Raw genomic sequence first — 24,301 nt, forward strand, 5'->3', positions numbered from 1 at the left:
AAGTGGGCATAAATTGACACCCCGTCCCTTAGCCTCCATAACTCCATAACATGTGTGTGACTACTGACCAAGTGTCAGTATTTGGCAAGTTGGGAATGAGTTACAATACAATGGTACAATAGCACCAGTATCTGTCTGTTCAGTATAGAGCTGAAGCTAGCAAATGGTTAGCATAGCTTACCATAAAGCATAGAAACGGGGAAGGTGCTAGCCTGGCTCTGTCCCATAGTAACAAAATGTGCTTACCAGTACTTACAAAGCACAATACTTAGCATGTAACAGCTTGTCTGTTTGATGTGTACAACTGAAGGACACAGGGTAGGCTACACTAATGGGCAGCTGGCTACACCTTAAGTATTAGCCACAAAATTAATTAGACTTTAAAATGTCTGTGTTCTGGATCAATAACAGCACTTTAAAAGATGTATCATCTCTCTCTTGACAACAAATCCAATCATCTTGAGAGGTTTCCCTTGTCCTCTCTGCCCACTCCCCCGTACTTTCTCTTGCCCTTTGACCCCTAGAGTTCACACAGTCAAGTGTTTGTCTGAGCAGACCATCTGCCTCTGCCGAACCTCAGTTCATAACAACATCTACATTCCTTTGGCTGAAACCTGCTTCCGCTGGCTGAGAGCTTCTGCATATAACACTGTTTATTTTGATTTGGCCACAAGTACACAAAGGAAATGTTATTATGTAACATTTTAGAGCTGCGCTTTGCCGTCATGAGGAAATGAAAGTATACAAGTACGAAGACAGCAGCAGAGTTCATCTTCAGGTTGATACATAACAATATACTCAAATCACTTTGCAAAGGTATGTAAAGGATATAAAGAATGTTATCAATCTATTTACCATTAAATGAAAACTACAAGTATAATTATATCAATTTCCATGTTTCTCTGTTTATTTGAAGGGTTTCTCTGCTTTTTACTGGTTTCTTTGAATTTTTAGGTTCATGAAGTAGTTTTCAAACCAAATAGATTAAGTCAGAACCACAATGACTTCAAGGTAAACTTCAAATGACTGTGTAATCTGAAAGAAGTACCGCATAATGACAAACTAAAAAAAACCCAAACATTTTTAACAGCTTTTGGCTTGATTTTGTTTTACAGTCTTTACTGTTTTGGTTCACTCTCACCGCTCTTACCAACCACTGTTTATGCTGCAGCTTCAGTGAAAAGGTATAAAATCCCACTGCACTGCCCAGCACCAAACATCAGACAGATACAGTTAGAGACTAGCTGATGTACATAGTGGGGCATTTAGCAGCTTAAGAGCCAGATATTGTATTCATGATTTTGTAGAGACCAAAACAGAGCTAAAAAGGAAAGTGAAGATTGGACTTCAAAAGGTTAAAACAAGCATGACTCCATATTAATGCTGCTGTTGCTGTCTGCTGAATATGTAAAGTTGTCACAAATGGCCAACATTAGGTGACAATGAGTCAACATTGTATTTACTGTTTATTCTGGTGGCCCCAGGAGGACAAAAGATGATGAATGTTGCTTTAATTCACCATTTATGGGCAGATACAATCTGTTATCACTCAGAAATTTGGCCATTGGCATCTGATACAGATGCACTAAGGCACACCTTAGTGTTTGTATGAGACGCACCAGGCAACGTCACTGTTAGACGCTAAAGGCATAGCATAGGGAAATGGTCTGGGTAGATGGATGAGTCAAACAAACACTCTTTCTGAATTTCGCCCAGGAGAGCACTGTTTGTGTCACATAATTTTCTCCGGAGGAAAGATGACAAGAACACTGTTGCTGCAGGTAGTGGTACTAAAACTCTTTCCACTGTGAAAAACATGTCCTCAAACCCTCTGGTCTGAAACACCAACTACAACCAACAGCACAACAACATTAAGCTCCAGGAAATACATACCACCAATGGTGAGCCCTCCTCGGCCACAGAAATCAGCTGTAGCGCTACGCTGTGTGAACAACCCAATCTGGATTTTACTGGTGTAAAGCTGCAGGCTACAAAGAAGTAATGAAGCTTGTGACTAGATATGTTGTGGATGAAATGTGGATCCACGAGGGTCTCTCCATCCTTCAGACAGGGCCTTGGGAAAAAACTGTTCACAGGCAAACTGAGGACCCCCCAATGCTAACCTAGGACAATGTTAATCGCTATTCAGCCTGAGTCCAAGCTCTGTAGGCCTGTTAAGCAAACAGACATGGCAGTCAGCAACTAAGTGTTTTTCCATAATATCAAGCTATTCTGTTAAAGTTGTACTTTTTGAATTTTGAAGTCAATAAACTAACTGGGAAACCAAAATAAGAGCCAGTTTTCTTCCCAGTGAAACCCAGTTTTATAGATTCATGAATTTTTAACCTATGATTGACCCTATTAATACTTCAGTGGAATACTGAAATATACTCCCATAGGGTAACTTCACACAAAAACCATTACACACAACATACCAGGACCCCAGAATGGCCAGCGTGATTAGCCTGGTGATAACACAGTGGGAACACAGCTGTAGGGCTCAGCATAGCTGACTGAATGCTCCGCTGTTGTTTTGGAGCTGTCTGCTGCAGCCCACAGTAATCACTCCCCACATTACAGTAGCCTTGGGTCAAACTGTGATTAAAGTAATGACTCTAAACATCAAATGAAAATTATTTAAATGGGGAATCTGACTGTTTTGTCCTGACATAGCAAATTGTTTCCCAGACAATTGTCTGCTTTTAACGTGGGAAACAGGAAGCTCTCATCTGCCCCCCCAAACTGGGGTGAGCTGCAGATATTCTGTGTCCTTTGTTAATTCTTCTGTTCATCCAGCAGAGAAAAAGAATCAGGTGTTTTTTCTGTACACAAGGAATAATGACTCTTTCATCAGCTCCTCCTCCATCCTGCTGCCGCACTGTTCTGACAAACATGTTTACAATAAACAGGCGGAACTGCCCTTTAAAGGAATGAACTGATCTGTCTACAGCCAAATGTCATCATAAATATTACTTTGGTTTCAGTAAATGGACGCTGATGTCACAATATCATCCACTTAATTGCAGTAGAGGGAAAACTATGTATGGTGGGTTTGACTCACAAATGGGAACTGATAATAAACAGTTATGATTTTGACATTTTTACCATTACATCTGAAGATTAAAAGCAAGCTTGACTTGATTAACATCGAAACATCCCTTCAATAAAGGGCCTGGGCTGTTCCCTTTAAAGTGGAGGTTTAGAGTCCTGGTGCAATAGATTGAAACATTGTGCAGTTAATTCACTTTGTGAATATATCCTAGCTTTTAAGACGTGGGGCCAATTAGATTGCATCCATCTGCTGTTGCTCAAGCTCAGCCATCCTCACCAAAACTCAAGAAGTGGCCTAGCTCTGAATGTAGACACAGCGCATTTCACCATCCAGTTGGTTCAGCATTAAAGGAACATACAACCTGGTCTTGTTACAAGTAATCATAATGTTGAAAATTGAGTTTTGAATTTCAGATTATTGACTTTTCTGCATAGAGACATAATCTTTTGCATCTAAGAATCAATTTTTTTACAGCATCCCTACATACAATATGGCAATATAGGCCATGCCCACAACTGGTCAGAGATCTTCAACAAGTCCTCTTCAATCATGGTGGCTGGTTTTAATCACCTGCTACATTTGTTTTGGAAAGGGAAGAAACCTCTGCAATAATTTGGCTTCTGGTAAAAACTTGCTGAACAATGTACACTGAGGGAATTCTAATTGGGAGAAGTTTCAACTGGTCCTTGATTCTTGTATGCTCTGATGATTAGTATGAGTTAAGCAATACGTAGATGTACCGTAAAACTCGGAATATAAGTCGCACTGGCATATAAGTCGCAGTCTATTTTTTAAGGTCTCAAACAGGGAAAACAAGGTTTTATATTACTATTTGTTAAAAAAAACGTTATACAAGTTATTCCTACACTGTTTCCCTTTATTTTTAATTTGAAACACATTCAAAACACAATAACCTCTTAAGCAGCTTTGGTTACTTTTCAGATTGCACTTTTCCAAACAACCTCTTCAGGAAATAAAATTACGGTATAACAACATTGGTCAGCTTTCAGTGAAAATGTAGTGTAAAAATGAATAAATGAATAAAATCCTATTGTCTGTCCTGTTTATTGCTTGGGCACTGTTATTTACGTGACAACACCTGAACATAACACACACAGACACACATTGGCTGTTTGTTTCTACCTCTCCCCTCGCTGGAAGTCTTGGACCTCCAGCCGCCCGCCTCCGCCTTGATTAAACGCTGAAAATAAAATAAAAGAGGGAGACAGGTTTTTCCTATTTTATCTTATTTTGTTTTATTTCTCCCTCTCCTCTCGCTAGAAGCGTCGGACCTCCCGCCTCCCGCTCCCGCCTCCCGCTCCCGTCTCAAACACGGAGGTCTCCCTCTCCGCAGCTGAGCACCCACGGCATACGCCCGGCCTGTTAAATAGCCTGTGACCACTGTGTGACACAAACTCAGTGCTTTGGTCATTAAATAATGTCGGGCTCGGTTCGGGTTCGGACAGAAATATGCTGCCCGTGCCACACTCTAACACACACACACACACACACACACGGAAAACCGGACATTATCATAAGTTTATAAAAGACCCCCGGACGCCCCAGATGGGACGTGAAAAGTGGACATGTCCGGGCAAAAGAGGATGTTTGGTCAGCCTAACGTAGCGCCATCTTGTGGGTCAAATTACCTATGTCAGCATTTACCTTGGTCTATAGGTCGCACCGGTCTATAACCCACACCCAACTTTTTAGATGAAAAAAAAAAGGGAAAAAAATGCGACTTATACACCAAGTTTTACGGTAAGTGCACGTAAATCTTTTCTTCCAGCTGGTTGCAACCAGCAGTCCTCACTGCTTGATGCCACTGGACCTTTTACAAATGTTGTGTACATGAATACTATTTTCTTTGTTACCCACATGGGAGCATTTTTAGACATACTATGTCCTTTTTGAGGCTATTGTTTTAGCTGTTTCTGACCATTTAAAGTAAAGAAAAATGCTAATCGGTGTTATTTTCTGCACCATTACTTTACTATGTCCAGTTATATTCAGCAGCTCTCGTAAACTTTTAACTGAGGTCATGGCAGGTAGTCATGTCAGAATGCCAAGATAGAAAACTTGATTTTTTATTTACAATATTGTTATACTTGATAACAGAATCATGCATCCCCAAGCACTTAAAAAGAAACTGTTGAAATGACTTTTGTCAGTGATTATTTTAAATGGCAAAAAGATATTTTGATTGTGTTTCACTGTGGCCATTGACACAAATAATATGTTGTCTTTCCGGAGCTTGAAAGCACAAAATGTTTGTAACTATGACAGGAACACAACAGCTACTAATATCATATATGAGACACAACCATTGAAAGACGCTTGTGTTTTTTGACACTACAGTAAATTCCTTCTGCAGCTGTGTATTACATATCTCCTCAGGCAGGATGTCCCAGCAACAAAAGACCCTCCCCTCTCCTCCTGTCCCCTCCCAGAACAGGACGTGAGTGGACATCCTGCCTGCAGTGGTCTCTTCCTCTGTTACCCTCAACTATTATTAGCGGACGTCCAGTATCAGCTGTCCTTGCATGGGCCTGAGAGGATTTCCCAATCCATTTTTTATCAACTCCTCCAAACGCTTTTTACCTCAAACCTTAAAAATAATAAACAAGCCATCTGTCTGCCTCTCTGCCAGACATGACTTACCACAAACAGAGCCATGCCCACATATCCAGCCAATGGCAACAAAGGACAGGCCAGGTGTGTGTGTGTGTGTGTGTGTGTGTGTGTTTGGTATATTATGCCAAGAGGACATTCCAGCTGGCCCTTGAACCCTGTCCGGCAGCAATCAGGAGCTTGAGTGTTTGGGTTTAAACTCTAGTGCTCTCACCAGTCACACACACACCTATACATGTGTATGGTCACACACACACTTGAGAAAGTGTACCTTGTGTCCAGTTGTGTTGGTCCCACTGCACACCAGTCCTGAGCTGGGAAAATTCGGAGAAATGTTTCACTGGGAATAGAAAGCAGAAGCTGATAAGATTCCGAAATGCATACACACCCACATCAAGTAGTATCCATTTTGACGTTATCTCTTACCATAGGGCGTTGGAGGAGACACAGGGAAGGCCGGAGTAGGAGGAACGATGTCACAGCTATCTGTGTGTCCCTGATAGTCCACGCTATTGGTTTTGTAGAGATGCCCATGCTTTCAAAAAGAATAACAGAATTAAAAAAGTAAGAAAATAAATCAGGGGTGAAGTCAATAACATGTTTTTAAAGGGTAACAAGCCCACACAAACACACACATACACCAGCAGACATCAGTCTTGTGATCTGTGTGTGGCTACAGCCTGTGTTTTGGTGTAAACAGTCGGGCCATTCATGCCACCCAGCCATAAGAGTGAGTGCGAGAGCAGAAACCTCAAGCCTTTAAAAAAAGAAAAGAGAGAGAGGGGAAGGTAGAAAAAAAACATCTAAAGAGATGCACACAGTTACGTAATCATAATCTCAACAGAGAGAGAGAACTCTGTCAGTTTTTTCATTCATGTAAACCAGGAAAAAAAAGATTAAATTTACAGTTATTGAACCCAAAATAATTTGGTAAAAATATGATCAGAGCAAGACCAGTTAAACTGCATGAAAACAGCGATATATTTATCTGCAATCTTTAAAGCTGCAATAACTGATTTTATTTCTTTTGTTTTTTGGCCACTTGGGGGCAGCAGAAACAAGTTATATCGTCAGATTTGAGGGTGATACAGAGAACTTGTTAGCAAACAGCTGCTTATTTCCACAATCAGCAGTAATAAACGGAATAACATTATCATTCATTTTGAGTTGTGTTTGTGTCTGTCTGGTGAATGTAAGTCCAAAGTCACTCTCTTTTAGCTCTGTTTTTGGTCTCTACCAAGCTGCAATCTTTGAGGCTGAGAAATGAAGCCGTTGCAGAAGTGCGAAAAACTGCAGTTCCTCAAATCGCCACTTGTGGCTGGCTCTAGAAGCCAGTTAATCCCCATAGAACCTTATGTTAAATTGCCCAACTTTACAGCAGAAATAAACACATTTACAGCCTGGTACAAAAATAGTTTTGGTCTTTGTAGTTTATTTCAAAATTCATGGCAACTGTATGGGAGGTGAATTTTTTTTTATGTAACTCACCTGCTAACATTCTATGAAGGCTTAAATTTGCACATTTAAGGGTATGCTACTTTGGGCTATCTGCGAGGCAATCCAGTCCTAGAGTCAGATCCACCCCCCTGCATAGCTCCACTCTCGTGTCCAAATATGGTCACTTCTGGCTCCAAAAAACCCAAGAAAGTGATGGCCAAAATGCCAAACTCAAGGCTTCATAACTGCAGTCCACAAACCATTGGGTGACGTCACATTAACTGCATCCATTATTTTATAGAGTCTGTGGTATCTACCAACCCCTGAGGCAAACATCTCTTTAGCTGCTAAATGTTCCACTATATTCACCAGCAAGTCTCTAACTGTGTCTGTCTGCTGTTTGGTGCTGAGCAGGTAGTGTACTGTTGGTTTATAGAGCTATTTCTTTAAAAGCAGAGGCAACTTTTAGCTCATCTGCTGGACTGTGTGTACCATATAGGCTGAGTGCTTTGAAGGGGCCTGGGTTCAATTCCAACCTGTAGCCCTTTGCTGCATGTCATCCAATCTCTCTCCCGCCTTCCTGTCAACCACAGCTGTCCTATCTATAAAGGTAAAATGCTGCCCAAAAAAGAATTAACAATGACATTCTGAGAGCTATGAGAGTGAGAGTGAATTGTGGGTCGTACAGCTTAACAGTGTGCTGGAACTCACTATAAAGCTCTGGAAAGCTGAGGGAAGCCCCATTTCTCTGTAGGTTCATCCCTATTAGTGACCCCTGTGCCATTATGAGTATATCGTCATACTTTAACAGCTTTCTGCAGTTATAGCTGAGCATGGGTTAAGTTATATTACCAGCAGTCACAGTGTCTGTCAGGTCAGGTGAATAGCAAAACTGTGTTTACCTGAGATGGTGAGTAGGAAGGACTGTAGACTGGGGAGCCTCTGAAGCTCTGAGCACCACCCCCTCTCCATCCTGGACTATGGAGACCAGCATAGTCTGTCACATCACTGACCTGCATCTGCTGCCTCCACCCTGAGATAACAAAGGGGTGAGGGTGGGGACAAGGAGCGTGGGAGGCAGATAAGGAGAGTCAGACAGTCAGACAGATTATGATCTGAAATAAAATCAACCAAAGAATCAAAATCATTCATGCATTCCTTTATGAAATTAAATATCCACAGACTGTTATGTCTATTCTGGCAAGAAAACCCACAAGATTAAATGGATTCACACCTTGTTATGACCAGATGGCAATAAAAGGTGATGACATGGTTCATGTTTAGCGTGTTTGTCTCTGTCAGAAGCATCAATCAGTATGTTTATCATCAGTGTGCAGCTCTTGTCATCAGAGCAGACACTGTGTGACTAAGCAAGACCTGTAAAAACATCATGGCAGCTTGTCGGAAAAACATCTGTTGGAACACACAGTCGTTCTCTTTTCAGATCATCAAGAGAGACAACCACACATTTCAGTTTTATCTAGTTGGTTTTTAAAAAGATTCATACAGTATGAGAGCTCCATCAGTTTATTTTAGCTTCATGCTTTAGTATTAGATTATATGTCAGCAAATAAAAAACAAGAAAATACCACTTTGGACAAATAAAGAACACTGACAAATTTGTTTTTAACTGCTAAAAAACCCCTCTTGATGCAAAGGTTGTTCGCCATCCATTAATAAAACAAAAATGAAGCAATCCTTTTCAGAAATACTTGGTTATGTTACTGTTTATGTTAAAAGAAATATTGGCTGATATATAATGAGCAGATTTTTTATTTAACAGTCAAATATCAACATCTGTATTGGCATCAAAATTCCAGTATCACTCAGGTTCTGCAAAGTAGTAAGCTAAACCTTCAGTTTAAGTTAAACCAATGAAATGTTAGTAGTAAGGGGGTACAAAATATTGGCTATCAGCAACTTCAACCGAAAAATGTATTGGCCTCGAGTATTGCCATCACATACTGTGCTGCCACATCAGCATTCATACTAAATTATATGTATGGTCACATTGTTAAACTATCCATTGTCTCTGGTCCCAGTCTTTATTGTTAGTTGCAACTTCAGTTTTTTGCTTTTCTTTTTCCCCATAGACAACCAAGTATTGCTGTTATAAGACTAAAATCGGTATAAGAATCTGTGATATTATTATGCAAAGTAAAAGTCAGTGTGATTCCCCCATGAGCAATGAGGCCATTCAAACCATGTAAAAATAGAAATAAAGTTTTCACCTCATGCAGAGGTGGTGCTAGCAGTGTTATTACTGTACAGTGCTGAGGTATTCTATCACTTCATGTCTCTGCCACCTGTTAGTGAAGGTGGAGACTGAGAGAGGCACACGTTTTCCTCTTCAAACAATCATTTCTGGGGGTTTGAAGGGGGTTGAAACTCCTCTAAGACCGCCAAGGAAAAAGCCAAAAGTGCCTCTAGACACACATGTGGTCTATCCCTGAAATATTCAGGAACACTGCCTGCATGAGGCAGGGATTGATATTTAGGGAAATCTGTTCTGCCAATTTCCCACTTAAAGACCTACACCTCAAGGAAAATGCTGGTACGGCTGTATTGTGAATGAAAGCAGTAACACTGCAGGGACAACATGTGAAGAGTGACTTTCATTTGATGAAAGACACTTTCTCACAGGGCACTTGAATCAATCACAAGACTGCTGTGATGTATCCAAATTGTTTATGGTAAAGCATGAAAAAAACATCACTTGTCCGTCAGTCTTGTGGAATATTGAATAATTTACAAGAACACTGGCACCAGACAAAAACAGCTCCTCACACGCCATGTTCCTGAAAATAGTAATAATACATACATCCTTGCCCAATGCTATTCTTCTTCTGTTGAGTTTTATGGCAGTTGGCATCCAAAAGGCCCAGACACACCAAAGTGACAAGTGGCAATGAAGGCCAACTGTTGTGTTGCCTCACGTCACCTGTTTCTCAGCCAAAAAAAGCACTCTGTAAAGATTACAGTCAATGGCCAACTAGCTCGTGAGAGGTAATAACTCTCTGTACCAGCAGACACTGGTTGTCCGTATCTGTCATTAAAAAAAGAATTGGCCGAAAAGCCACCGACAAGGGCCAACAAGAGGTGATTTGTGCCAGCGGTGTGAGATACACCATAAAAACTAGTGTGACAGACCTTCACCAATGACCTGACACTGAAACATCAACTTGCAGTTTCTTTATTTTCTCATGTTAGTGGATTAGCCTGCTGGCAGCAGCGCTAACTCAGCTACCGACGCCAGTCTTAAGACCTCAGCTTGCAGATTGTAGCAGCTGTGTTGCTCTTGGAGTGAGCCAGGTTGGGTGACGTTGACAAATTAGAATCATTTTGTGGGGAAAAAAAAGATAATTTTGCGATACTGGGGCTAACTTTGTGTTAATATTTACATTTATTCACAAGAAACTAAAATTAGTAAGTTAGTAATGCAGACATGATAAAATAGATGTTTTTGTTCTTCTACCCAGCCTGAACATATTACCATGCTGCAGCCTTTGAAGACTGTGGAAACACCAAAACACACCATAACACTGAAACCAAAGTCTGGTGTGTGAGTCATGATAGAGATTGACCATATATGGGACCACACTCCATTGTGCATATCAACCATAAACAGCACTGTGGAACATTGTGAGCTCAGCTTTCATTGTGAGCATCCATCATCTCAAACTCACATGAAAGGCCAGGCTAGCCCAAGTGAAACTAATCCAGTTCCTCCTCTACACCAGAGGGCCTGCTGAGGGTGCTTCCACAGAGCATCCTTTTTTTTTTTTACAGTGTTGAGTATCACTTGATCCCCACTGTATTTGTAGGGAGGCTATTCTCTTTTGAAGACTGCAACTCAACAGATGATGAGAGGGAGAAGGAGGGCATGATGCAAACACACTGGAGAGCAAAGTGTTGTGTCAAACTTCAAAAGCATTCCTGATCACTTACAAAATCCTGCCTCAAAACATCGCCCAGAAAATCACATGTTACAAACAGACACTTCCACACACACACACACACACACACACACACACACGCACATAGTAACTAAGCAGTGAAATATTAGTGTTACTGCTTCCAGTATGCCCTCGGGAAATATCCCCCTGACAAACTCGCTGACCTACATACATACAAACACACATGCTCCATTTCCTGTGCTCAAATTCCATGATTAGAAGAAGAGCCTCACTGACCTGAGGCTGCACAAAAACACAGGGTTAGAGGTTAAACGTCAGCAGTAATGTAACCCTGCGTGGCACATGGCCGTGGGTCAAAGATAACCACAGCAGAGATCCTGACAGACGGGATTCAGGAGCTGTCACAGCTGCTCTCAACTGCGGGGAGCTCCCATGTGAACCATCGGGCCACTCTGAGGTTAGCTTTGATGGAACAGCTGCTCTGTATGCAAAGACCTGGGAAGTGATGACATCACTCGTACACCTATGACCCACAGTCTTCAAACAGAAAATGAATCAGGGCTAGAGGTCGCAGCAGAAATGTGCCTCTTCCTCCTGGGTGCATCCCAGTGGATGTGAGAGGTAGTAAATCTGTCGTGTCCCAGCAGGGGCAGAAGAAACAGTGAGGAGGCAACGCTGACACACATGAGTCATGAACACAGGCATCATCACTGTGATATGCTCAGGTTTGAAAGGTGGGACAAAGTCAGTGTTTGTCCTGAACAGGCTTTATTTGTCTGCACTTTTACACTTTTTTTCACACAACATGTCGAATCAATTCAATATAGGGATGTTGTTTTATACCGGTATTGACACTAACAGTGAAATTTAAAAATGTAATATTGATACCATGTTTAAAATACACATATAATAATATCGTGTAAATAATCCAGTGACTCTGAAATAATATCTGTTTCCTTCTGTTTTGGTTTTGTTTTGGTTTTGTTTTGACTCTGCTTTGGTCACAATAGTTGTGCAGTGAAAATCTGATATTGTGCTAGCCTTTTTCAATATATATTTTTTGTAAGGTAAATTAGTTATTTAATCTTTGGCTTTGGGGAGAATATCGGGTCATTTCCAAGTCAAAGGACTAAAGTACAAGTCAATCATTAGTTTGAGTACAATGCATCAGAGGCTCACATTTTGTCTTCCAGTGATTCCAGTCAGATAAAAAATATAACTGGAGGAATCAGACACCGTTTGGAATTGGCCACATTGAACTTCAGCATGGTTTAGTTAAAGTACAGAGTCAAATGAATAAATTACAGACCTGACTCCCTCTTGTAGATGAGAGACAGCAGTATTGATAGCCTGAGAAAAATTAACCTTCCTTGTACTTTTGTTAATGATTTCTTCACTCGACTAAAAGTCATGTGTAAGGACTGAATTTTATACTTCATTTTATGAAAAAGCAACCCTTCACTGCTGCATTTATATTTTCATTAGCTTTTACAGACAGTGAAATAACCAGCTGAATTAGCAAACAGGCACAGGCACTGGATGATTTTTGTTGCCCCACTCCAGATTCAAAATAATTAAAATAGATTGTATTATGTAGTGTGAGATCAGACATCTGAATTTCATAAATCGATTACATGAAGTGGAATTGCATAAGAAGGCATGTTGGAGACAATAGGGTGCAGTTATCTCATAGTGAACTGTGAGTCAAACTACTGATTGTCTTCAACTTTCATCACCGCTGAACTTCATTTCACATCAGTGAAGTTTTCACTTCAAAGACTACAGATTGACAGTATGGATGAACAAGTACACCATTATCTGTATCTGTAGCTCTTCAAACAGACAAATTATCTCTATCTGTATCCGCACTCAAAACAGGCGGAGTTTAAATACGCAGTGGGTGTGGCTTAAACCAGAAATGTGCGGAGCTTAACTCGACATTGTTATTTTAAGCCTGACATTGATATGAGCTGATTAGAAGTTGCTATATTTATTATTAATTAGAAAACTATTTACAGAACAGCATCAGAATTGAGTATCAGACCACTTTTGATCATCATGAGATTGAACACAGCTAGCCAAATGAGGTTTGTTTCTTCATCATCGAGTACAGATATTGACACATTATACTCTAATGATACTCGTACTACATACATTATCCTAACATGGTCTGTACCTGAAACTCATTTCATCCGAATATTTGGCTCAGTCCACATTGACTAGTCTGAATAATTTTGAAATCAGCTCTTTTTTTGATTTCCATAAGTCAGCTATCTGCTGTTTTTCATTTGCTTTTGTGGCCCTTTGAGGTAATTTTGTATGTTTGTGGCTGTTTCGTGTCTCTTTCAGTCATTTTGTGTCTCGATGAGTTTTTTTTGTTTTGTTTTGTTTTTTTGCCCATTTGTGTACTTATTTTGTGTGTCTTTCCTCTTCATCTCTTTGTGGTCTTTGAGGCCTGTGCCCGGTGGGCCTATTCAGGAATCCATCCATGAGTGAAAGCAACAGGCCTGCAGGTCTGAATGATAACTAGGCTAATAGATTCATTTCCTGAACTATGAAAGTTACAATCCCATCTGCTCCTGTGAGTGCTGCTGTTGACAGAGAAGATGTCTTATAGAGCAGAAACATTATTTTTTCACTGCAAACTTTTGGGTAAATTAAATTTAAAACAGATTTGTGTTACAGTACTGGTATTTCCTATGTAACATCATCAGATATGGGAACCTCTTAGGCATACTTCCATGAGGTTATTTTACATTGCATCTCTCCTTATGAGTTAGGATTTGGCTCTCTAACCATTAAGTTCAACTTTAACTTTGGGATCCTGCTTTTCCTTATCAGGACTGAACTATTCTGTTCAGTTTAATCAGAAGTTACACAGTGGAGTGTAGATCTAAATCTGCTCATGAGAAAGCTGTAGCAGTATTATTATATCCCTCTTTAACAATGTCAAACGTACTTGACTAAATCTTTTCTGATAAGAAATGACTCATTTAATCCCATTCAGCTGTTTGTAAAACTGGGGTTCTGTAATTATGTCAGTGTATAATGTTTTGATGGCAGTACTCCAGTTTCACTGTGGTGAGAGGTCTGACTGGTCCATCTTCACACATACTTTACTTATCTAACCGTTTCTTCCACTTCTGTAGATTTCCATTCCAAATAAGACAAAGTGGAGGGTAAACAAATCTTTGTGTAGAGACCAGATTTTACACTGCTTACATCAGCAGGAATATCTACCACCTGTTTAATCAAATGCTTCCACCCTTTCAGCAAACACCTTGCACACGAACAAACACACCTTCTGTAACAAACCCACATGTATTCGTCTCTCTCAGGTGGAGATTTCCAAAATGAGGCAGTGCTTCAGTCCTTTAGTCTGGATTATAAATGGGTCTCTGTATTGGCTGAGCTGGCACACGTGTATTTTCTTTAGTGTGGCATTCAGTCAGTCATAATGCCACAGTGGACTGTTTTATGTCTCTGTACAAGTAGAGCTGTGTAAAGGTACTGTTAGAACTTACCAAGGTAAGGGGTCAGTTTACCCAAAATACATACATTTTTAGTAATAGCTGTTTTTAGCAACTCAAAAAATGCTGGCTTTAAGTGCTGAGGGTTTGTAATATTCGCCTCTTGAATATCTGTGTCTGCAGGCCACAACGACGCTAGCAAATCAGTGAGTCTGCACCGCAGGGCTTTGAGCTAAATGCTAACATCAGCATGCTAACATGCGGCTGATGGGAATGACATTAGTTTTGCAGGTATTTGATCATAAATCAAAAGACTGGATCATGTGGCAAATTTCATGGCAATGCAACCAACAGTTGTTGAGAAATTTTACTCAAAACCACAAATGTCAGCTGGAGTTTTAACATTTCCAGTTTTGTGGGTCTGGTTTGGTGTGCGAGCTTAAAACAGTTTGATTTCATGCAAACTGACTGAACCTGCATTTGTCATTATGAAACTTTTTGGCAAATTAAAAAGTAGCTACTTGTGCTGATGGCGTCAGAGTGCTAAATCAAACCTCTATTGCATCAGTAATAAGCAATATTATCATGACATATTATGTTTATTCTATAATCAGACTAACAGAGTAACAAGTGTTGGGAGGGGGGGTTTAGCAGCGCACATTGTGTTTGTTTACTAGAAAGTTCATGTGTTTTTTTGCGTGACGAGGTGAGAGATGGCAGAGTTAGTCTCTTAAGAAAACTAAAGCTATATACACCAATATGGCAACACTGTGGATTTAAAGCTGACAAAAGAGGTGTCCTAACTGGTTGCAGGTGACACAGTACGCTGGTTTGAGCTGAGCTTTTGTTAGACACCCTGTTTCTGTTTATTCCTGTTACTTGCTTTGAAAGCTCCACAATGGAAAAGAATGGCTGATTCATGAAGTTGACATAAGGAATTATCTGTACAATAATTCCTTATGTCAAAAACCTAAATAAGGTGGAAGCTGTCTTGGGGGAGATTGCCAGGAAGCGAACAGTTTCTGGTAAGCTAAATGACCATTGCTTATAATAACCTACTTGCTGTTGGCTATATTGTCTTTCATTTCCAGTAAATATCACAATATAGTACGTATGCTTTCTGTTTTAAAAAGCAACTTTACAAATGTAGGAGAGACAGCAAGTAGGCTACCTTTCTATCTTTTCGGTGGTTACATCTCCAGTCTGATCTTGAGCACACAGCTGATAGCTATGTGGTTTAACAGAGGTGCATATTTAATGGATTCAGTGTAGATAGAGAGCTCCAGTGTAACACATTGTGAACTGATAGTTGGACGCTCATTTGCTGTAAGGACACAGTGTCATTTTGTTCCACTCGAGGGTTGCTGCTAAGTCAAGTGTGACACTTAATGGTAAAATTCTGTAAATCAGTCCAGTCTGGTGTTTGGTTTAATACACTGGCCCAACCCTAAGTTCAACCTCATGGTGGCGCTATAGGAAAAGCCAGAGGATCACCAACATCAGTGGGATTCATCCTCTGGGAACCATGAACGTCTCCACAATATTTCATGTCAATCTGATACTTGTTGACATATTTTAGTGTGTTCCAAAGAACTATGTTGTCAGCCAGGAAGAGAAGTTGGCGTTGTTTCAAACTAATTTTCTATTCTATGTTGTGATGCTTTTTTTTTCCATTTATTTTGAAGTCTTACCTGACCGATGGGTATTTCCCTTGTTGCTGAGGCCGTTGGTGTGCAGAGAGGCAGAGCGGGAAAGGGGGGCACAGCGGGTAGGAACAGGAACAAAGGTGGGATCCAAATCCAAAATAAGCTGGTTCAGCTGCTCTATGGATTCGTCAATGTCTGTGTTTAATGACGACAAATCCACTTCTTGGCAAGATGAAGGGTTTGTGGTATCAGCAGACTGTAGGTTGCGTGCAACATCTGTGTTCTGTGTGACATTGTGTGTGCCGTCCTCGTCCACCAGCACTCTCTGCACTGCCTCCCTGCTGCTGAGTCCTCGAGTTGGTGTGTCAGGAGCTGTCAGAGGTGACGGCCTCTGTTTCCTCACCCTGTTCAACTTCTCTTCCCCATCAGTTTGAAGGTAGGTATCAGTGACGACAACAACCATCTGCTGCTGTTGAACCCAGGAGTGTGTGGAGTACTCAGTGTGGGCTGATCTCTGGGTTTCAGGCAGGTTCTCGGAGGAGAGGGAGCAGATACTGCTAGAGCTTGGCAGGTCTGAAGCAGGAGCTGCTACACCATCTAACTCATCCTCATCATCTAATATATCAGTTTCCCTCTCGTTCGACGAAGCCTCTCCATTGACAGTATGTCCCAGTCCAGACTCATCTCCAGTCATCTCCCCCTCTCCTCTGCTGGATGCAGCAAACTCAGTCATGACCTCCAGAAGAGGCTGAGCAATCTCAAAGTCCACCCCAGGGAACAGCCTCCTTGCCTGGGTACACTCGTCCTGTGCAACCCCTCTCCTCTGTCCAGCTCCGGTTGGTCCCTGTGAGGCAACAGACAGGCCTGAATCACTGCTGGCAGACGGAGCTCGGTCGCTGAAGCTGGGGCTGCTGGCGGTCAGGCAGAAGGAAGCTCCTTCCTCACTACTCCTCTTCCTCACACCGTATAAGCTGCCATTTCCAGGGTCCTGAATATGAGGTGAAGCTGTGAAGACAAAATCACTGAGGTCAGTTTGAGGTTTATATGTTAACAGAAGAATGGAAAACAGATGCAAATATGACCTGTTGAAAGGAGGGTGGAGGTTTGGTGGCAGAAGTGAAGAGGGCATGATGAAATCAGAGGTTCTTCAACAAACAAACAAACAAAAAAAGCAGAAACAAACTTGAAAATTACCCACAGATATTAAATTTACAATAAAAAAAAGATAAATAACTAAGAAAAAACAGCTAATATTCATATTTAAGAAGACTGAACTGGATATTTTTTGTTTAAAAAAAGATTTGAATTATATATTATAACTTTCTTTCCATCAACTGTTCATTTAAGTGACTATTTGTTTCAGCTCTAACATAAATTAGTAATTTTCTCCAAAACGTGTGCAGCAGTTCCACCACTCAGAGGTTTACAGCAGCATGTACAGTACAGGCCAAAAGTTTGGACACACCTTCTCATTCAATGCGTTTTCTTTATTTTCATGACTATTTACATTGTAGATTCTCACTGAAGGCATCAAAACTATGAATGAACACATGTGGAGTTATGTACTTAACAAAAAAAGGTGAAATAACTGAAAACATGTTTTATATTCTAGTTTCTTCAAAATAGCCACCCTTTGCTCTGATTACTGCTTTGCACACTCTTGGCATTCTCTTGATGAGCTTCAAGAGGTAGTCACCTGAAATGGTTTCCACTTCACAGGTGTGCCTTATCAGGGTTAATTAGTGGAATTTCTTGCTTTATCAATGGGGTTGGGACCATCAGTTGTGTTGTGCAGAAGTCGGGTTAATACACAGCCAACAGCCCTATTAGACAACTGTTAAAATTCATATTATGGCAAGAACCAATCAGCTAACTAAAGAAAAACGAGTGGCCATCATTACTTTAAGAAATGAAGGTCAGTCAGTCCGGAAAATTGCAAAAACTTTAAATGTGTCCCCAAGTGGAGTCGCAAAAACCATCAAGCGCTACAACCAAACTGGCACACATGAGGACCGACCCAGGAAAGGAAGACCAAGAGTCACCTCTGCTTCTGAGAATAAGTTCATCCGAGTCACCAGCCTCAGAAATCGCAAGTTAACAGCAGCTCAGATCAGAGACCAGATGAATGCCACATAGAGTTCTAGCAGCAGACCCATCTCTAGAACAACTGTTAAGAGGAGACTGCGCCAATCAGGCCTTCATGGTCAAATAGCTGCTAGGAAACCACTGCTAAGGAGAGGCAACAAGCAGAAGAGATTTGTTTGGGCCAAGAAACACAAGGAATGGACATTAGACCAGTGGAAATCTGTGCTTTGGTCTGATGAGTCCAAATTTGAGATCTTTGGTTCCAACCGCCGTGTCTTTGTGAGACGCAGAAAAGGTGAACGGATGGATTCCACATGCCTGGTTCCCACTGTGAAGCATGGAGGAGGAGGTGTGATGGTGTGGGGGTGTTTTGCTGGTGACACTGTTGGGGATTTATTCAAAATTGAAGGCACACTGAACCAGCATGGCTACCACAGCATCCTGCAGCGACATGCCATCCCATCCGGTTTGCGTTTAGTTGGACGATCATTTATTTTTCAACAGGACAATGACCCCAAACACATCTCCAGGCTGTGTAAGGGCTATTTGACCAAGAAGGAGAGTGATGGAGTGCTGCGGCAGATGACCTGGCCTCCACAGTCACCGGACCTGAACCCAATCGAGATGGTTTGGGGTGAGCTGGACCGCAGAGTGAAGGCAAAGGGGCCAACAAGTGCTAAACACCTCTGGGAACTCCTTCAAGACTGTTGGAAAACCATTTCAGGTGACTACCTCTTGAAGCTCATGGAGAGAATGCCAAGAGTGTGCAAAGCAGTAATCAGAGCAAAGGGTGGCTATTTTGAAGAAACTAGAATATAAAACATGTTTTCAGTTATTTCACCTTTTTTTTGTTAAGTACATAACTCCACGTGTTCATTCATAGTTTTGATGCCTTCAGTGAGAATCTACAATGTAAATAGTCATGAAAATAAAGAAAACGCATTGAATGAGAAGGTGTGTCCAAACTTTTGGCCTGTACTGTATGTAGCCTAAAAGTGTAATGCTGGGACCTCATGGTGACATCTGATGGTGTTGGAGCATAGCAACATTTTTTTTCATTATTTGTTATTAACTCTGTCTTCTCTAATCTGGGTTATGGCAGCTACACTGAGAACAATGTTTCGAAAGATTTTAGGGAGTAATCAAAGTTATACTGTAAAATACAATTGTATGACGTTTTACCTGCAATACTACTGTATATGATTCACTGTGACGCGCGCACACACACACACACACACACACACACACACATCACCTGTTGGAACGCAGCCATCACCCCAGACACACTCCATGTAGATAACACAGAGCCCCTTTGTGTGTGCTGGCAGATGCATACGTGTGTAGTTGTGTGTGTGCATGTCAGGCAAAGGACATGTCCATCATAGAAGTGTACCTGAGGTCAGATAGAGCTGATTGCACATACACACACACACACACACACACACACACACACACACACGCACATATACTTGAACTGTCTGTAGCAACAAGAGAGCGCATTTCCATCATTATTTAAGTCTTTTTTGTTAAATATGAGAGTGAACTGATTAACTTTGGCTTTCTTCCCTATTGTTAGATATTTCATAGACACAACAATCAAATGCTGAACAAAATCCTTGGTCATGCTGCCAAAAACATATTGGACAGTATTGTATGAGAACTACACAAACAAGTTCTTTTCCTGATAAAGGCTGTTACATTCAGACGAGATAAGAAACTGCCTCGTACAGTTACTGCAACAATACATACAGTGCATACCGCAGCTGTATGAGCACAGCCTCTTAAGTCCAGAGAGGCAATAAAACTCAAATACCAGACAGGCATGGTAAACCCTCACAGCTGGTCTGTTAAGTCACACACACACATAGACACACAGATGCACAGAGTAGTACATTCACACACTGATAAACACTTTGTATAACTTTCACACTACTTTAAGAGCTTCAGTAAAAAGACACACATGCCAAATCTGCATCAAAAAGCTTACTTACTCTCTCACCGGCAGTCAGGAATAAACTTTCACTGTCCCTTCTGCTGACTAGAAACAGGATGGAAGTGCTTGCTGAAGCCTCCCTTCGGATTGTCAAAGAAGGAGGAAAAGAGAAACAGATGACAAGCTGAAAGGAAACAGGGGGCAAGGACGAGAACAGAATGAAAAGGATGAGGAGACAGATACAAAGAGAAAGGGAGGCTGAAATAGAGATTCAGAGCTAAGCTGAAGTTGTGTCGCCCTCTCAGGCTGCCACAGGAAGACAAGCAAAGAACATTCTTTCTCTTAAGGTGCTAACAGCCCCCCTGTGTCAACCCCCCTCCTACTCTCTCTCTTTCCCCTTTCTCGTGTCACTCCTTCCTTGCCTGCTTAGTCCTTGCACTACGAATCCCCGCCTTCACCGTCACTACAAAATTAGCCTTGCTTTGCTTCATCCCTCCTCCTCTTTCCTCCCCCTCGGCATCCTGTCCCGGCTGACACAGGTAGGTAATGCTGTGGGGAGAGTGCGCGCTCATGCATTTTTATGTCTGAGGGGGAAGGCAGAAGAAGGAAGGGTGGATCATTCACTAATACTGCATGCAGGCACATATTTCTGCACAGGTGAAAGAGTTTGTACAACACACATAATGCACTTTCAAGAAAAGAAACACAAAGCACGAGGGACCTTGAGCTGGCCAGATATGGAGAGGGGAATGTAAACATGGGGGCGGGCTCTGGAAAGACTTGTGTGCAGAAGGGGGATGGGGACATACTGGACAAATTGCAACCTGCAACTTGAACCTGAAAGCAACACGCTTCAACTGGAAAGAGGGAAACCAGATAAAGGGGGGGAGAAGAATAGGAGAGAGTAAAATAAGATGGAGTGATAGAGGCAGCAGAGGGGAGGGGTGTGAGTGGGCTGAGAGGGTAAAGTAGAACCACCTGTGGTTGAAAACAACATTCTTGCAACTGGCTGCATTGCTAACTGGCTGGCACCCTCATTATACTCATGTGCATGCGTGTGTGCTGGTGGTTAAACGTAATGGCCATGTGTGTGTTTGCATTCATGTGAGCGTCTGTGTAAATGTGCGTTTACATGCCACTTTTCTGCGTTTTTCCCCCAGTGATCGGTCCATCTAAATTACATGGCTGGCAGAGCAGATTTAGCAACGGCATAAAACAGCCGGAACTGAAATCTCAACCGCCGGTTTAAGTGATTGTTTCAGCTGTCTGGATGTGTATTTTTCTGTTGGTATTTTTCTTTGTGTGAACGGTTGTTCTAACTAAAAGGAAACTCTCTGACAAACAGCCGCCTCCAAATACACGGATCTGGCCCGGCTGCTGTCAAGATGAACGTCTTTGTGACCACAACAGTTGTAAGCTGTCACTCCGATGACCAGACAATTACCCACAGCACTGACCACAGCCAAGGCCAGAGTCTAAACAGACCTTTTCAGGGACTGGATCTGCAGCCACAGAAGGATGCAACCTCTGTAGAGCAGCCAAAGATACATTTACTGTTTTGTTTTGTTTTGTTTTTTGGCCACTTGGGGGCAGAACAGCTCCATGACAAGCTAAAAAAACTAATTTTCACAAATCTCTTTTAAAGTTGTTGCAGCTCTACAGCTGCCAACTCCCATTTTAACCTGATGATGTTTGTGTCAACCTGATGAATGTAAGTCCAGTATTTAGTCTCCTCGTTGCTCCATTTTGGTCCCCACCACCTCCTGAGGGAAATATCTGGCTCTTTAGCTGCGAAATGCTCCACTGTCTTCACCAGCTAGTTGCTAACTTTGTCTGTCTCCTGTTTTGGGTAGTGTATAGTGAGTAAAGTCTCGGCCATACTGAACGCATTGAACATCTGCAGACATGTACTGGTTGTATGGATGCGCACGCGGCTCCTTTCATACTACAATCCAGGGTTCATGTCTGTCTGGCTTTCTAAATATGCACCTTTCCCGATCCACACTCCATTCCAGTTGTCCTGGCCATCTTTGTATTCCTTTAAATACATATTATATAAATGTTGTTAACAAATGATCTCCATGCCCAACCTCTTTTTAAAAGAAGCTTGCAACATGTGTTGTGTTCTTCTTGGACAACCAGCTAGAGGTGCATACGCCACCAATGGGACTGGAGTTTGGAACAAGACATTATACTTAATAACTGGAAAATGTGCAGTTGGCACGCTTGATATGTGTATAGTCGACGCAGTACTCAAAGTCTGGACTGCACTCTGGACCACAAAGGGATCCACATAGACCCCTACGGACATGGGCGGATGACAACATTTACATCTCGCATACCTTAACAGACCCTATAACTATAAACTATAAGTTGGCCTTAAATGTGCCATCACACAAAACTTCTGACCTAAAAGAGGCTAAAAATCAGAAGGCAGAAATTATGAATGGGCCTTAAATGTGCCGTCAAACCAAAAACCTGAGCTAAAAGAGGCTATAAAAGGCTCTGTAGAGCTGCAGAGGAGATGATAATTCTCTGTGGGTTTTGCAGTCATATCAACTGGTTTTACATTACGTACAGTCTTTTTGATCCAAAATACTGGTTAACAGACCTTTAAAGGACTATACTCACGATTTAGCATGTTTTATCCGATTTACGAGGAGAAAACATATACTTAAAGCTGCTCTAATCAATATCAATAACAATGTCAAAGGGGTCACTCATAGTGATAAACCTGCAGAGAGTTATCATCCCTCGGCTCTATGGAGCTTTAGAGTGAGTTTCAGCTCATTGTTGTCAAGCCCACAACTTTATTGTTTTGGTGTACCCTCTCACGCTCCTGACTTACTTTCTGAACTTAGTGAAGCATTGATCAGCTAAAGAGCCAGATTCCCTCGGGAGATGGTGGAGACCAAAACATTGATTGTTACAGATGTAAACCTTACAAAACATTGGTTTGGTCCTTTAAAAGTCAGAACTAAGCAGCCCTGGATTGGCATTCTGCTTCCCTAAGAATGCCATGGAAACAGAATAAAGGTCACCATTATGTAAGAGCAGAGCAGACGTCTCCCATAGTGTGCCGTGTCTTTAAATATATTGTTGTCCTGTTAAATCCTGTCTAATAATTAAGTCGGAGACACAACAGGAATCCAGAACAGGAAAAGAAAGTGAAAGAAAGACACACAAGTAAAGAAGTATTTAAAAAATAAAGAGAGTTTACTAATGAAAAACCATAAAATGCACCTTACCTGTTTCAAGAGAGGATGTGTCTCCGTATGAATCTCGTCTAACCAAAGGGTCCAGGGTGTCATAGTCCACTATCACACAGTGTCCATTGTGCCACAGTTCTCTGCCTGCCCATGGAAATGACAAACAGAGCAGCAGACAAAGAGGCAGCAGCGGTCAGGAGTCAGTTAACAACGACACACACACACACACACACACACACACAAACACATGCACAAACACAGACACACACACACACACACACACACACACACACACACCAGCTGTTTCCAGATCTAATTTCAACTTTGATATAAGCAATAATGTGAGTTTTGATTTTAATTTTACTTCTACCTGTCTTCCTGTGTCTGAATGTGTGTATGTGTCCTGGATTTCCCCAACTGAGTGTTTACCCGTGTGCAGTATCTCCTATCTGAATTCCTGACAGATGTGTGTGTGTGATAACTCCTTATATTGCTTCCTGTTGAGAGGCAAGGAGTGTGATTGTGTGTGCTGAGGGCCAGTTTGACCGTTACGCCCTCATCATGGTGTCCAACACTGCCCCCACCTGGGTGACTGCTCAACTGGATGAATACTTTTTTCAATAATGAGTAGTGTGTGTGTGTGTGTGTGTGTGTGTAACACTCCAAATTGAGTCATTTCTGTCTCTTCTGCTTGGTTTAGGAGACACAAAGAAGCTTGGTGCAGTCTTTGTTCATCTGAGGCACTTATAGCCTAAATAATGTTTGTGTGTGAATGAGAGTTGGCTTTGCACGTGTGAGTGTGTTTAGTTTGGGGAGTCCAGGTGTTTGTATGCTTAAGTCTGAGCAATGGTTCCCAAGGTGGGGTCAAAACAAGATACATTTGAGGAGTCATGAGATGACTGACAGAAGAGGAAAGCTATT

The 24,301-nt window shown here is 41.6% G+C and overlaps 1 protein-coding gene across 1 annotated transcript in view; it reads right to left on the reverse strand.

Annotated features, from left to right (window-relative positions):
• The window catches only part of tns3.2 (tensin 3, tandem duplicate 2), a 64,003-nt gene that overhangs the window by 24,823 nt on the left and 14,879 nt on the right, over positions 1 to 24,301 (reverse strand). The window contains exons 12-16 of the mRNA XM_078169042.1: positions 23,420 to 23,524; positions 16,199 to 17,158; positions 8,023 to 8,153; positions 6,110 to 6,218; positions 5,955 to 6,023 (exon numbers count right to left, since the gene is read on the reverse strand). Coding sequence (XP_078025168.1) covers positions 5,955 to 6,023; positions 6,110 to 6,218; positions 8,023 to 8,153; positions 16,199 to 17,158; positions 23,420 to 23,524 — 1,374 coding nt within the window. The remainder of the gene's footprint in view (positions 1 to 5,954; positions 6,024 to 6,109; positions 6,219 to 8,022; positions 8,154 to 16,198; positions 17,159 to 23,419; positions 23,525 to 24,301) is intronic.

Source organism: Epinephelus lanceolatus, chromosome 6 (genome assembly GCF_041903045.1).
Source record: "Epinephelus lanceolatus isolate andai-2023 chromosome 6, ASM4190304v1, whole genome shotgun sequence".
Classification (NCBI taxonomy): Eukaryota; Metazoa; Chordata; class Actinopteri; order Perciformes; family Serranidae; genus Epinephelus; species Epinephelus lanceolatus.